The following is a 16316-nucleotide window of genomic DNA, read 5'->3' on the forward strand; positions in this document are numbered from 1 at the left end:
GAGTTTTTGGCGCTGATTTTGACGCTGAATCCGCTTCAAAATCAGCCTCCAAAAAAAGCGTCCCAATAGAGTTCTGCTGTACAGACATAACCCTTTAACTTTAACAGGGTGATAACTCACAACAAAAGTCAATGAAAGCAATTAAGAAGAATGTAAAGATAAAGAAGGCTCTAACTGTTTATGTAACTTGTTAGCTGTCAAGATAAAAATAACTACACCTGTACATATTATACTTAACAGCTGACAATCAGTGGGAATAGCATGGGCAAATATCATTAAAGCGTACCTCCAGTTATAAACAAGTTTGCATAAATTAATAGTTCAGCTGATTATAAGAAACTGTTTCATATATCTTATTAAAGAAATATGTTTTTTTTCTCCACTTTTTCCACTGGGTTACTATTTACATATTAGTCTGAAGATGGGAAGATTAGTCTGAAGATGAAGATGGGAAAAGACACTCAAATAATTGCTGCTGCTACACTCTGTTACTCTGCGTTCTTTTAACACTACTAGGCCTGTAGATAAGAGACTACCAGTGCACAGAATGAGGCAATAAATCAATTAAGTAGCTGACAGCAGCCTCCTACTCCCCCTCTCTTTTACATAGTGTTTCTATTTGTGAGGCTGAATACCGACACAAATTGTATGTAAAATGCCATATTGAAGATAAGGAGGAAGCCAGGTACTTAATAAATGGAGAAGGAAACAAATGTCCTTAATAAGATGTGGATTCGCACTGGTGAATTTGGTCTGTGAAATGTGGCCCATATGTTGACTGTATATCACAAACTTAACACTACGTAGGGGAGTTACCTCTGCAGAATAAAATTACTGGAAGTTTTGCATTTTGCCAATATGAATTACTATGTATACTATTGTAGCCAATAAACAAGCATACAAAGTATATTTTAAGATAGTTATGGCAGTATGATATGGTAGTTATGGATAACATATTTTCTCTGCTAAAAATATTTCTTCTACTGTACTCTCTGTTAATGGTAAATATGGAAAATGTATTATAAGTATAGATACTTACAACTGTCCTCTTCTTCAGAAATACATTTCAAGACATAACAGGCATAGATGAACCCAGCAAGCTGTAATAAAGCAAACATATCTTAGGTGAAGGCAACATGATTTACAGATTTTTGACTATTATTCAGTACATAAAGGGCTTGTCCCCTAAAGTAAAGTCTGGAGGAACTTTGTCTCACTCCACATTCAATCTGAGTGCAGCTTATCTGAGTGTAGGTGGGACTGATGGTGGTCAGTGCTCTTATTTGCTTCAATGGGAGCACTGGAGTGCTGTACTTCGACAATCTGGTTTTCCAAGTGAAATGAATTACCATCAGTCCCACCCACATGAAGCCTGGCAGCGCTCAGGTTCAATATGGAGTGGGCCAAAGGTCTTGCAGACTTTATTTCAAAGAACAACCTATTTAATTTGCTATAACAATATGGATTAATGTAGTATGAACCTGATTTTATATTCCTAGGATACAAAGCAGAGCAGTTAAATGTAAAAGTAAGTGTGTAAGTAGAGTAAAGGGGCAAATTTACTGATCCTGTCTAATAATGTAACAGTGTAAACCTAAACAAAGCAATCAAAAAATGCACCAACTTTATCATTTTACCTCTTGTAACATTACACCACCAAAAATACAACAGATGATTAAGATAATTTTTCTGTATTGTAAACCACATGGATAAAAATCCCACACAGCTCAGATACAGACATGTTTCAAACCAAAGATTTTCCTCATAGCATAATGTTCTCAGGAGAGAATCCTAGTACTTATATATCGCCCTCTCCCAGACTCCTTAAAGGGGTATTCCCATGTACATAACTATTTTTTAGATATTTTGAAAATATAAGTAATTGAACATTTTGCAGAGTTTTAAAGATTTTCTCTAAATATCTTGTTGTCGCAGCTTTGTCATCTTGATCTGTTGCCAATGGATATGACCATGAATGAAGGAACTTTATAAAGTAAGAAAATCAACCATGATGTCGTTATCGTGGCTGGGATATCTTCTGATACATGAAGTGTCCCTGCCCAATATCTGACTTACAATAAAAAATATGATAGCCGAGTTCCTGACAAGTCCCAGACCATAGAAAGTTTCTGCATTTATGGTCGTATCCATTGGCAACTGATCAAGAAAACAGACTGTTAAGATAGTTGGAGAAATCTTTAAAACTCTGCAAAATTTTTAACTATGTATATTTGCAAAAATGCTTAGCTTTTTATTACCTACAAATATAGATATGATTATGTTCCTTAGAATACCCCTTTAATAATTTTAAGGCTCTGACCCTAAGATGCATTTCCACCATGTTTTTTTTATGGGGCCCCAGCCTAAAATAGCTTAAAACATAGTGTAGAACACTCTCTCAGGACTCCTAGGTACCTATCTATCCAATTCCCAGCTCTCTAGTGTAAGTGTCATTATTATATTCTGGGATCTGAAAAAAATGAAGGCCCAAGGGAGTTGTAAAAAGTATTAAAAAAAAATTTATCATTTACCATTGCCTCTATTTTGGGCCGCCATGTGGCATCCAGCGCTCTCTTTTCATCTCTTCAGTGACACCATGCACATGGGGTTACTGTTAAGGCCTGTGATGGAACCTCAGTGGTGACATGGGCACGCCAAGTGTTATGACGCTCGCCTTGCCCATGTGGTTGTTGGTGGTCCAATAACAGACCTCCGTAGTGACCTTGGTGCATGATGTCACCAGGAGAGCGCCAGACAATGTGAGGAGGTCCAAAAGAGTTCATGGAAGGTGAGTATGATCTTTTTTTAAAAATTTTATCACCTCCCCTGGGCCTCCACCTATTATTCTCTGGGGTCTGAAGAATGAGACAAATTTTTATTTGTTCTGTTTCATAAAAACTATTTGAAATATTCAGGTAATACCCGGCTCTGTATGAGTCGGATCGTTCATCTCTAAAGTACATTTTTTTGGCACAAATTGAGAGGTTTTTTTTCTCATTTTGCTTAGTAAATCTCCCAAATTGTTGTAAAAATGTAAACAACAACATATACAGAGGTCATATATTGGTACTGTGACAAATTAGCAGTCACATCTTTCATACACAACATGTAACTGCTGAGGCCAGCGATTGTTCACAATGGTGACCTGAGCTACTTCACTTCCAGCCCAGCCAGTGCAGAATGGAATGGTATAGCCAAAGGCTTGGCGAGTTGGTCAGTCCCACGCAGAACCAGCACCCAACCCTGGAAAAGCATTGAAGCGGAGATCTTTTTTTTAGAAACCCCTCCCCCATTGTATAAATATGCATGACACAAAGTTCATTAATTATAAATGTGGTTTTCATTCCTTTTCATAATTTGTCTCCATAAAAAGTAGTATTACAATTATTGTAAGGATTATCACAGTCTGCTGTGCACATGGTAGAAGCCGCTATCTAACAGCATAATGAGGCATGCACGATGGAATAAAAATGCAATAAAACAACCAGGAGATATTGCTTTGAGTCCTGACTTCAATATGTACTCATGTCATGTAGTATTCTGGACAGATTCATCAGATAAGGCAGTTTCTGCTTATGGGTTGGCATTTATCTTCAAGAGAGATTTTATATCATTTTTAAGACATTTTCATATCACTCTGAAGTATGTCCTGGAAAAGCAGCGGAAATAAATGAATCTGTCTCAAACTGCATTGTTGGCTGTCAAAAATATCCTGTTTGTTAAAATGAATCAGAATTGGAGCAAATAACAGTGTAAAACACCATCTACCTCTTGCCATAACTTTAGTGTCAAATGTTGCATCTGTTGTATAACATGTTGTGTGCTCTCTAAGCAAATTGCCAATTGTTCCACTTATCCTTGTTGAATGTAAACCATATCAACCTGTAGTTTCAGGCTTATGTTAGTATTCCGTGGCTGATCACATAAAGTATATAGGCACTTAAGTAAATATATATATATATATATATATATATATATATATATATATATATTCTTTAAGGGGTTTCTCCAGAAGTTCTATGGGGGTCTGTTACCTTGACCCCCATGGATCATCAGTTTGAAGCAGTGGGTACAATTCCTGAGTCCTGCTTCAGCTTCACAGGCCATGTGTGGTCATGTTCTTCAGTCATATGGCCTGATCGCGACTCAGTCCCAAAGTCCTGCCTCTGATGGGACATTGAAATAAGGTTAACTTATCTTATAATTTTGTAGCCACGCTGTACATCAGGTGTTTGCTGGAGGATCTGTCAAAAGAATATGATTTTGAAAGCTTTTCAGCTTCAACCTATAAGAATAGTGGACACCCTATTTCTCTTTATAAGAAATTGTTAGCCAGAAAGGTCATCAGCTTAGGCAATTCTCTGCCATCTAATAGACAGTAGATAGCTTCTAATAAGGTAAGAGGGCGCTTTGAACTCCCGGGGCCTTGTGCAGCTGCACAGAATGCATCAATGGTGCCATAGAACAAAAAAGCAATCTGTCGCATACATTTTTTCAAAGTGCAAAGAATTTTTTTTTTTTTTTTTTTAAATGTAGATTGGGAGCCCCACATAGAGCTCACAATGTATATTTTTTCCCTATCAGTATATCTTTTTGGAACATGTGATGGAAATCCATGAAAACATGGGGAGAACATACAAACTCCTTGCAGATGGTTTTTTGCCCTTGGCGGGATTTGAACACCAGGACTCCAGCTGCTGCAAGGCTGCAGTGCTAACCACTGAGCCACCATGTGGCCCCTGCAAAGAATTTTTTTAATACGTGTTTTCCACAGAATAACAATAATGGTTGATATGCCATAATTAGGGGAATAGTGATGCAAAAGTGGAACAGTAGATCAATAAAGGAGACGTTTCGGTTGCAAGACCTTCTTCACGTAAGATCTAAAATAGCCACAAAGCCACCAACGCCATGGGTTTGTTGCTATTTTAGTAGATCTTGCCTAAAGAAGATCTTGCAACCGAAACGTCCCTTGTTTTATTGATCTACTGTTCCGCTTTTGCATCACTATTCTCCTATACATGGCGTTTTTATGGTGTATCAACCATTATTGTTATCCTGTGGAAAGCATGTATTAAAAATTTCATTGCACTCTGAAAAAGTGTGTGCGGCATATTGCTTTTTTGTGCTTTAGGGGTCGGGTGATCTTTTTTTACCCACACAAGTGTTTGAGTGTGCTGTACCATTGTTTATACTTTACCTCTGCCATAGAGACCCTGCACTGGCTCCCCAACTACAGATGCTAAGGCTGCCGAGCAGTACACTGCCTGGATATGGACCGTCTGCAGCAGGGACTCCAGGCAATCTATGCAGGAATACTAAATTCTTCAATACACTCATTTAGAAAAATGATTATAGTGAACAGCTCTGCACTATAATCCTATTTTTTCTTAAATTGGAGGTACACATTTACACTTTCTTTTTTTTTTTTATTCAAAAGTTTATTGGAAGAAATTAACATGAACAATATACTGTAGGAGTATGTCATTTCAACAGAAATATAACTTCATATATAAAAAACGACGTTATAGGCATCAAATTTCAACAGAGCATTGAAATGTACCTCTAGGTGATTACCCCACAAGACAACATCTGGAGGGAGGGGAAGGAGGGCAAGGATGGGGAGAGAAGAGACAAGAAGAGAGTAGGAATAAGAAAAGTCGGAAAAATAAAGAGGAGTAAAGAGAGAAAACAGAAGAGAAGCATAAAAAGAGAGTTCCACTAACGTCCCAAGGCAAAAAACAACCTGAAAGATCAACAGCTCCTGCTGAGATTCCTCAACAACCAGGGTGACCACGTTTTTCTCTAAGCCTCACATTAGTCCTTAGAGCACAGCTTAAAAGTTCCTCAAAACGAGCTATTTGTGAAACTTTTTCTTCCCATGCAGATACAGGTGGAGCAATTTTTTGTAGCCAATATAACAGAATGATTAACATCGCTGCCGAGAGAAGATTGTTGATGAGTTTGTCCTTTTTGGGTTTGTTTCCAGGAGAAGGCATGTTTAGGAATATCATGGGTAGGGTAATAGTGAACAATTTGCAATAAATGCCTCTAATCCAGGACTATATGCAGCCCAGAAAGGTTGTATAAAGGGACAATCCCACCAAAGACTGTATGTAGATACGTGCCCGGTTGAGAAGAGTATCTTCAACAGGTATAGATATTTGTCAATCGTTTATGGTATAGCCAGTCAGGTGTACGGTACCATCTGGTGATAAGTTTACATTGATTCTCTTGGATGTGAACACGGTGATATACCATGAGAATTCACTAAAATTAAGTCTACATCATTAGATGATACCTGCAACTTCAGTTTCAGTTCCCACGATGCCAAGTAAGCGGGTTTATAGAAAGACTTCGGATAGATGTAGAAGTGTAGTAGGTGGGATATTTTCCTGAGCATTTTAGTGGGAGAGAGCAGAATGTTTTCAAAAGCCGTGAGGTCAGGGCAAACCTGAAATTTCTCGCTGAACTTTATAAGGGCGTTGAACAGGTGATGCCTATGAAGAAAGGAGACTGAGAGATTTTGGATGCGGTTAAGGATGTCCTCTACAGGGAGCAAGACACCATCACATGAGAGATCTCTTAACGTAAGGCAATTGAATTTGTCCCAAAGAGACCGGTAAGCCTCAACATTGAGACCCAGGAGATCTGGAATGAGGCCCATGGGAATTAATGAAGATGGCTTGGGTGCCAATTGCTCGCCTAGAGTTGACCATATAGACGGGGCACTATCAAGAAAATGGTCCTGTCGGGCTCGCTTTGAGGGAGCACTGTTTGGTAGCCATAGACGGCGCAGGTATGAGGAGCCATACAAATGTGAGAACAACTGTGAAGACTTAGGGGAATGCAGGGGAGCCACCAACTCCAACCACCAGCGTAGACTTGTAATAATTGTAGACATTAGGCAACACCACCTTCTGACTTGTGTCGTGTCATGAGAGACCATGCCAACCTGGGAGATTTATTACGCCAAATAAATTTGGAGAATATGGATCTAAGGGATTTTAAGAAGGTGTTTGGGATGGTTATAGGGAGCATTGACAGTTTATACAATATCTTAGGCAGTAAGTATATCTGAATTATAGTTTTGCGGTCAAACCATGATACTGGAAGCTTCACATAGGAGGAGAGTGTCCGTTTCATGTCTTCCAGTAGAGGAGGAAAATTCCGGGCATACAGAGAAGGAAACATTTACACTTTCTTATGAACATTTATTCTTATATTTATTGTTCAGCTGTCAAATTGTTGACTACTCATCTACGTGGGTGTATAAATCATTGTCAGCAATGAAGGGACTTGCTGTCGACAGTGATGCAAACTGGGGTAAGACAACTACTACGACACTGACTGCTGTATGAAATGGAAGATACATGAACGTACATTGACTTGAATGTGATTAGTGCAGTTTGTACCTGTGTAAGATCCAAGAGGTATGATATGGTATGATACAGCTTTCATTTATCTTCCTCTCTTGTTTTCATAATACAATGTGTGAACATATCTTATAGAGGACCTTACATCATTTCACAAAATTATTTACTTTCTTTAATAGCTGCCGCTCCACTGATATCTACATATAAGGCAGATAAGACCTGGCAACTAGGAATTGGCAATGGCAGGCAAATTGGTTAATGTCATCATTACAATTTCTGTCTGCTTCTCTTCTGCCTCTTCCACCCAAACTTGAAACCTACAGAATCTTTAGCAGCTCACCCCTCTCTACTGACAAAAGATAGGGGAAAAGTTGCTTGATGTGCAGTCTTATTATCAGGGTACAGAGATATTATCCCTAGTAAACTGATATAGTTGACTTAAAGTAACTTCTTCTTATGCCAAAAACGTAAAGTAAGAAAAGTCTTGGGTGCAAACAACTGAATTCATAAGCAAAGTCTATTGCATTTTTGGATAGTAGATCACCTTTTACACTATAGTCATAAGAATAAATTACCAAAAACAATGTGCATTTAGCTATGTTTTTCTTCTGGATATGCTCTGATAATTAAATGAGTAAAATTAAACTAGTAAAATTTGTATATTTGACAATTTTTCATGGCTCCTTGCTTTTCCATAACATGCGCAGCTCAGACACATGTTAAAATAAATCTGCACATACGACATGACACCTTAATTGAAACAATAAAGTCAGTGAGTGTCTTAAACAACACATCTATATATTCATCTTTGTATTTCAAATTAGGAAGCACAGCCTGCTGCATAGAGAGAACAAAGATGAGGGGATGGGGGCAGGTGTTCCTTGAAGATTAATGATATGACAATTCGAGGGATAGAACGGGGTCTTGCCCTCATTTAAATTGAATAATGTGTAGTTTTTCTAAAACTGCTGTTTGTTACGAGACTAAATATTGCACACAATTTGCTTTGTCTTTTAGCTAGAAACATTAACATTATATTGAGATCTTATGTGAAAGACAAGGGTACAAATTAGAAGATCACATTGATTCAGTGTATTCTTCAGCTAGCATAGTCTTTTTCACTTAGTATATTCGGTATGACATCAATGTAACATTTCTGTGAAAGTTTATAAAAAACATTAGGCCGGGCCCCACATAGCAAAAGCCAGGAGAGTCATGGCAACAAATTGACTTCAAGTTGAAATGCAAGTGGTTTAAGAATGGCATAGGTAAAATATTGTTAAATTTAATATGGTACTTCAATATGAGAAAGTATACATCAAGAAAATCACAATAAGAAGGTTCTGGGGAAGTAGGAAATGGCTTTAAAGGGGTTGTCCCATTACAAGGATCCTATCTATACTGCTAGCTTATGTGGATTTAAGACTTTTCCTAAATACATTGCTTCAGCAAAACTGCTTTGTTTGACTATTATCTGAGATTATTCACTTCATTGTTTACACTGTGTTTCCATAACCAAGGACCTGGGGATGATCTTATCTCTCTGCCAGGACAAGTGATGTAGCTCCCTGCTCTCAGGAGGGGAGGGGGAGTCGAGTGCTTGGACCGAGCTTGTATTTCTGAGCTGTTTGTCCCTGCTCTTCCAGTTATCAGGTTGGGTAATTGAATTTTGCTGATAAGGGCTGAGATAGGGAGTCTGTTACCTCTGTATGTAAACACAGACCTAAAACTGAGTTTATTGCAAGCTGAGTCTTGGTCCTGTAACATGTAAGTTTGTGATTCTCATCACCTATCAAATCCAGCTCTGCTACATCAGCTTCATATTGTGCATCTTCCAATGATACTGTGCCAATTTATTTACAACCATCCTTCATTACTGACTGTAAACATGTACTGCTATGAAGAGAGCTAGAAGAGCTGGCTTTGTCTGGGAGTGAAACCCCGCCCACCAATTCCCCGAGAAAACCAGGAAGTGAACAGAGAAGGCAGCCTGCAAGTTGGTGATCAGGCGAGTTGGGAATACCCCTTTAAGCACCAGGAATTGTCCATCTATATCTGTTATGAGAGAGATTAATTATAAATTGCACATTGTTAATTACATGTACTGCTAATAAAGACTCAGTATTATAGGCAGAGCTATAGGGGATGCGGTTGTAGTAGACGCCGCAGGGCCCTAAACACTGAAGGAGTCAGTCCCTCTACCACATAAAATATCTCACTTTACATGGCATATGATGCTGAAGAGATGTATTGTCTTCTGACAGCATACATGAAGATTTATATATATATATATATATATATATATATAGTATTTTTATGTTTAAATTGTCAAATGAAGACTGACATTGTAATATTGCACAAAGAGTTTCACTGCTGGACATTAATGGGAAGTAAGTTTTAGGGCTTCTGGTTTTTGCCTTGTTTTGTGTCTATGTTTTAGGACTTTTTTGAACTAAAGTTTCTGCAAGGACTTGGTCATAACATAAAAGGACAAAACTTTGAGTAAATAGGTAAAAATACTGTATAAGGCTGTGACCCCTGTAAACCGTCCTGAAGTTATCTTCAATTAATCATTACACAAGTCTTATCTAAAGGTCTTTTCTTTCCAAACACAGGTTGTTGGGTACCAGATTCCAGACTTTAGATAAAAGGCTTTCAAAACAAATAACAATAATAGGCAGAAACATTACATTATGATTTCTCTTTTTCTAGCCTGTGCGGAAAAACAGCAAGGTCAGACTGGTTGTCCTGTTATAGAACAAAACACCATCCTAATGAAATGTAAGTAAAAATACTATGACCTCTTGTAATCCCTATAGAGCTTTTGTGTCAGTTTGTCACCAGACAGATCTTCATCTACTATTACTCTGAAGATTGAGTTGTCAGCTATGCGCTGTATACTGTACTTTAGTTCTGAAATAAAATGATACGATTTTTTGCCAACTTTTTATAGTGTGTATATGATGTGATGTTAAGTGTACCTTATTACATTTTCCTCTTCATGTGCACATTCCATTATTTTAGCTTTTATCTGCCACCATATTTTGATTTATTTATTTCTTAAACATGGAATAAATATGTCTTTTAATTAAGTACCATTGGCAATGACCAATAGTTCAGGGAGCTGAAAAAATTCCTTTAGGCTGCGGCCCCACGGGACGGAATCGTCACGATTTGCCCACGGTGGTAACAATGTGGAAAAATTTCACAGTAAGGGAAAAGTGGATGGGATTCTAGCAATCCCATGCCCAATTTGGGGTAAAAAACATGATTTGCAAGACCAGTGTGGTTTTGGAAATCGCAGCATGACAATTATACCTACGGAAACGCCCATAGGTATAATCACAACATAAAATCAGGCCCTACATTACCTTTCATATGTTTGCATTCACTGGGCATCTTTATTTCACATGTATCTTACATAAACAATGTGCTATTATCCTGAACAAGATGACTTTACAAAGCTAATGTTGTTTTAATATGTAACCTTACTTGCCTTACACATTAGATGATTGATGACTTGTTCTGAATGACTGGCTGACAATGTAATGTGTATGGGATCCTACACTCTCTACTATGGCAGGTGTCAGTAGAGATAAGATTTCAACTTCCTGATACATTGGTTGGGGACACTCAGACTGATTGACAGTCCATGCCCTTAGCAAGTGTAGCATTCCCTATGTTGTCTCTGTGCCCTCAAAGAATTACTGAATTTTTGGGAAAAGTTTATTTTGCACTGAAGTGTAGATACAGTGTGGATATCTACACATGTGAACAGGGATGTGAACTGATCTCAAACTCATACATTATCCCCTGCAATCAGCATGACGGTTCACACCTGTTTTGGGGTCTCTGTTCTTTGGGTCCGCTTGGGGACCCGAAAAACCGAAACCCAAACCACTTAAAATACAGTTACAGGTGGAACGCTGCAGACCCCATAGACTATAATGGGGTCCCCCGTGTTTTTACCTGAAATGGCAGAATCATTTGCGTTTTTCAAGTGGAATGGGGGATGGAATCCCCGAACTGTCACCAAATGCAGGTATGACCTAGTCTGAGCTGAACAGAGAAGGCCCAGTTGGCAAAATAGTAAATTGATGGTTCTTGGGCCTGGAAATACACGGCCCAGCTCCCAGTGCTGGTGTTGAACTAATACATGGCCAATTCTTAGCTTAAAGGGTTAATATCTTAGGATGGGGGGTATGGTAACAGTGTTTATTTAAGAAACACTTATTTTGGTCTGTGCATGGTATTGCTGAACCCACCTGAATGGGTCCAAGCTGCAATGCTAGGTCTGTCCATGGGCAGGAGCAGCACTAGTTCTGGAAACAAACTCATATCAGAAAACACTTTAAGGCCGGGGTCCCGCGTGGCATAGACGCCATGGTATGGCTGCAGTGGAACCACCACGGGAAAAACCATGGCATTTTACAGTCTTTAGCAAATCCTATCTACACATTGTGAGAAAATACTTGCAGTGGGCATGCTGCAATTTCCAAAACCGTTGCATTTTGGAAATCGGATCCCAATAGGTATATCGGAAGCAAAAAGTGTGCAGAGGTTTCCTCCGGAAATTGCTGCAGGCAGAAAACGCAATGCATTGCTACCGTGTTTTTCCTTCAGAGCTTTTTTGGTGCAGCCCTCTATGTGGGGACTTAGCCTTAGGCCTCACAATGCAAACATGCAGCGTTTTTCGTTGCAGGTTTTTGAGTCAAAGTTGGGAATGGGAAATATATAGGAAGTACGTAGACTTATTTCCCTTCTGTAAAATCTACTCCTGACTTTGGCTCAAAATACCGCAGCAAAATCTGCAACAAAAAGCGCTGTGTTTCTGCATGTGGAGCTGTTGCATCATCAGAACAAAGAGATTTGCTACAAGTCCAGACATCTAAAGGTATTTAATATAGGAAGGCTTTGCTGACCATGTCTATATTGATTTTGCAACTAAAATAAAAAGTGTCTGAAATAAAGGAAGCTTCAGGGAAAGTATGTAGCAGCATATGGTGGCTTTCACTGTACATATGAAAAACAAAGAATGGCTAAGACTGCGTGGGATAACGCAGAAGGATTTCTGTTTCTTACTATTAGGCTTTTGCCTTTCTGCACGTCTGGGAATGCTACAGAATAGTTTAATCATCTGGCTGCTATTTCACTGCCTGAGGCAGATGTAGCTTTTTATCATTCTGTCTCTGTGTGTCACCCCTTTCTATCAGCTGTACGCTACCTGGGGTCTGGGATAAGAAAACTGGTTTCTTTATTCTGGAGATCTGAAGGACACATAAAAAGAGTCGCAGTCTCAGTGAATGCATGAATCACTTTAAAATCGTGAAATCATATCGTACAGGTTTACATGAAAACATCTGATTAAAATAGCTGGTTGTTGGCTTTTGTGAAAAGCATTTGACTTGATACGTGGTGGCGTGGAATGATAAATATATGGGGATATGAATTTAATTTTGCTGCAAGACATAGAAAGCTACAGAGAGTAACAATGGGCAGCGGGGATTTTCCGACCCACATGCACGAAAAATCAAATCTCTGCAGTTTATCACAGTGGTAGGATTTGCTGCTCAAATATCCTGAGGTTGAACAGACACAGATGTGACATTGTGTTCACACTTGTATGTAGAAAATAACTGGAATCTGGAGAAAAGCGAGTGAGTTTCCCTTATATAAAATTTTATAATAGTAGAGTCAAAAATTTAACATGAAAATAACAAAAAATATATTGTAAAGGTCAGAATATTTTATTTATTTAAAATACCTGTATATGCTGAACCCTATTAACCTCTTAAGGATAGGATAACAGCAATGGACATTATCGCTAGTAAAGTAATGGACACAGAGACCCCATGTCTGCTTCCGATCCTATGAACTATAATGTTAAAAACATAAACAGAAGCTTTTTTCCATCATGTTTGTTTTGTAATGGAAGAAAAAGCATGCAGGACTTTTTCTTCCATCAGAAAAGTAAAAAAACATGAAAAAAACAGGTGAATACCCCAGATGGAGGGGAGCACCATCTTCATCTGTTTTTTAGCCTGAGGCCCCATGTTGCGGAACCACAGCTTTTTTTGTTGCAGATTTTGCCGTGTTTTTTTGGGGCCAAAGCCAAGAATGGCTACGCAGGGAATGGGAAATATACAAGAAGTTCTTATACTTCTCCCTTCTGCTCAGAAGAGAAAATCTGCAACAAAAGAAGCTGCGTTTCCACAACGTGGGACCTCAGCCTTAATGTCAGTTGCTGTCATCCTGTGATGGTTAAGAGCAACGAACAATAACTAACAGTAGAATGAACCCACCCTAACACAAAATGCTATACATAATTTGTGGGATGGGGATATTGTTTCTGCATGATCCTGTATGACTGCATGGGCAAAGCAGCTGGATATATACAATTGGGAGCAGAAGGCTGTCATAGACAGCCATACTTCTGGAGCCAGGACTGGACAAAATTCCCTGAGCTCTAGACTTACACTTTAGATGCAGTATGCCGGTACTGGATATTCAGGAGGAGGCACAGGAAGCATCTTGAAAAGTGAGTAGTAGGTACCAATATGTTCTTTCTGCAGAACAAGGTTAAGTTCACACAGGAGTTTTTTGGACCGGATTTTGAGGTGGTGACCACCTCAGAATCCAGTCCAAAAAACGGCTAGCCGTAACTGGATGCCAGTGCAGTGCATACAGTGCACCAGCATCCAGTTGCAGCATTCTGCTCCGGATTAGGTCCAAATGAATGGGCCTAGTCAGGAGAGAGTGTCGCGAGGCAGACTCAGCTGCGGAATCCACCTGAAGAAAGGGAATGTCGCTTCTTTTTTCTGCGAGATCTCGCGGCAAGCACACGGACCCCATTATAGACTATGGGGTCCGTGTGCTTTCACTGCACACCGCATGCAAATGCTTTTGGTAGTCCATTCGGGGGGGCCCCATGTAGACTCCCCGAGCGGATTACCAAATGGAGATGTGAACCAAGGGTAAGGCTAAGGCCCCACATAGCCGGCTGCAGAAAAAAAGTGATGCGGGAAAAAAACACGGTGGCAACACTTATAAGTCACATATGCAAATTGTTTGGCTGTGTCACACAAAGAGTGCTTGACACTCAGAAAGGAGCAAGGCCACGTCAGCGCCTGAATATTTCCCTGGTTCGGTCCGTAAGCTATTCTGCATCCCGCTTTACCAAATGCATTGTTGCTATTGAACCCTATAAAGATATTTTACGGCACTAAACAGCATATAATATTGGATGTAAAACACCATGAGGCTCATATTTGAAGGCTTACTTTAAGCTGTTGTACTAGATTAAGGTTGTTGTTTAAGGCTGAGGCCCCATGTTACGGAAATGCAACTTTTTTTGTTGCAGATTTTGTTGCGGTTTTTTGAGCCAAAGCTAGGAATGGCTACAAGAGGAATGGGAGATATATATAAAGTTCCCTGCTGCTCAATCCAATCCTCGCTCAAAAAAACACAGCAAAATATTCCACAAAAGAAGCTGTGTTTCTGGAACGTGGTGCCTCAGATTTATAGAGACAGGGATCACTTTAAGCAAGGGTTGAAAGTAATATCACTTACACACAGCTAAGTTTACAGTTTACAGTCTGTGGAAATGCACCAAACATTAGGGTATATATATATGGATTTGCAGAAGCATTGTAAAAATAATAACCACTGTAATAATAATGATTAGAGATGAGCGAACAGTGTTCTATCGAACTCATGTTCGATCGGATATTAGGCTGTTCGGCATGTTCGAATCGAATCGAACACCGCGTGGTAAAGTGCGCCATTACTCGATTCCCCTCCCACCTTCCCTGGCGCCTTTTTTGCTCCAATAACAGCGCAGGGTAGGTGGGACAGGAACTACGACACCGGTGACGTTGAGAAAAGTAGGCAAAACCCATTGGCTGCCGAAAACATGTGACCTCTAATTTAAAAGAACAGCGCCGCCCAGCTTCGCGTCATTCTGAGCTTGCAATTCACCGAGGACGGAGGTTTCCGTCCAGCTAGCTAGGGGTTAGATTCTGGGTAGGCAGGGACAGGCTAGGATAGGAAGGAGAAGACAACCAACAGCTCTTATAAGAGCTAAATTCCAGGGAGAAGCTTGTCAGTGTAACGTGGCACTGACGGGCTCAATCGCCGCAACCCAGCTTTCCCAGGATCCTGAATGGAATACACTGTCAGTGTATTCCCGTATACCCGATATATACCACCGATACCCGTTCCAACGGTGTGCCCCCCCACCTTCACCCCAGAAATACCCTGCAAGTCCCCTAGCAATAGGATTGGGGCTATATACACCCACTATTTTTGCTACTGCCATATAGTGCCATTGTCTCACTGGGAATTCAAAGAATATATTGGGCTTACATATAACTTCAATTCCAGGGAGAAGCTTGTCAGTGTAACGTGGCACTGACGGGCTCAATCGCCGCAACCCAGCTTTCCCAGGATCCTGAATGGAACACACTGACAGTGTATTCCCGTATACCCCATATATACACCCCAAATCCCCGTTCCAACGGTGTGCCCCCCCACCTTCACCTCAGAAATACCCTGCAAGTCCCCTAGCAATAGAATTGGGGCTATATACACCCACAATTTTTGCTACTGGTATATAGTGCCATTGTCTGACTGGGAATTCAAAGAATATATTGGGGTGACGTGCACCCACAATTTTTGCTACTGCTATACAGTGCCATTGTCTCACTGGGAATTCAAAGAATATATGGGGGTTATGTGCACCCACAATTTTTAATACTGGTATACAGTGCCATTGTCTGACTGGGAATTCAAAGAATATATGGGGGTTACGTGAACCCACAATTTTTAATACTGGTATACAGTGCCATTGTCTGACTGGGAATTCAAAGAATATATGGGGGTTACGTGCACCCACAATTTTTAATACTGCTATACAGTTCCATTGTCTCACTGGGAATTCAA

The 16316-nt window shown here is 39.7% G+C and overlaps 1 protein-coding gene across 1 annotated transcript in view; it reads right to left on the bottom strand.

The window, feature by feature from the left end:
- NKAIN2 (sodium/potassium transporting ATPase interacting 2) overlaps positions 1–16316 on the bottom strand; it is a 624215-nt gene that overhangs the window by 48868 nt on the left and 559031 nt on the right. Inside the window, exon 5 of the mRNA XM_075268078.1 lies at positions 1040–1100. Coding sequence (XP_075124179.1) covers positions 1040–1100 — 61 coding nt within the window. The remainder of the gene's footprint in view (positions 1–1039; positions 1101–16316) is intronic.

The sequence above is a fragment of the Leptodactylus fuscus genome, chromosome 3 (assembly GCF_031893055.1).
Source record: "Leptodactylus fuscus isolate aLepFus1 chromosome 3, aLepFus1.hap2, whole genome shotgun sequence".
Taxonomy (NCBI): domain Eukaryota; kingdom Metazoa; phylum Chordata; class Amphibia; order Anura; family Leptodactylidae; genus Leptodactylus; species Leptodactylus fuscus.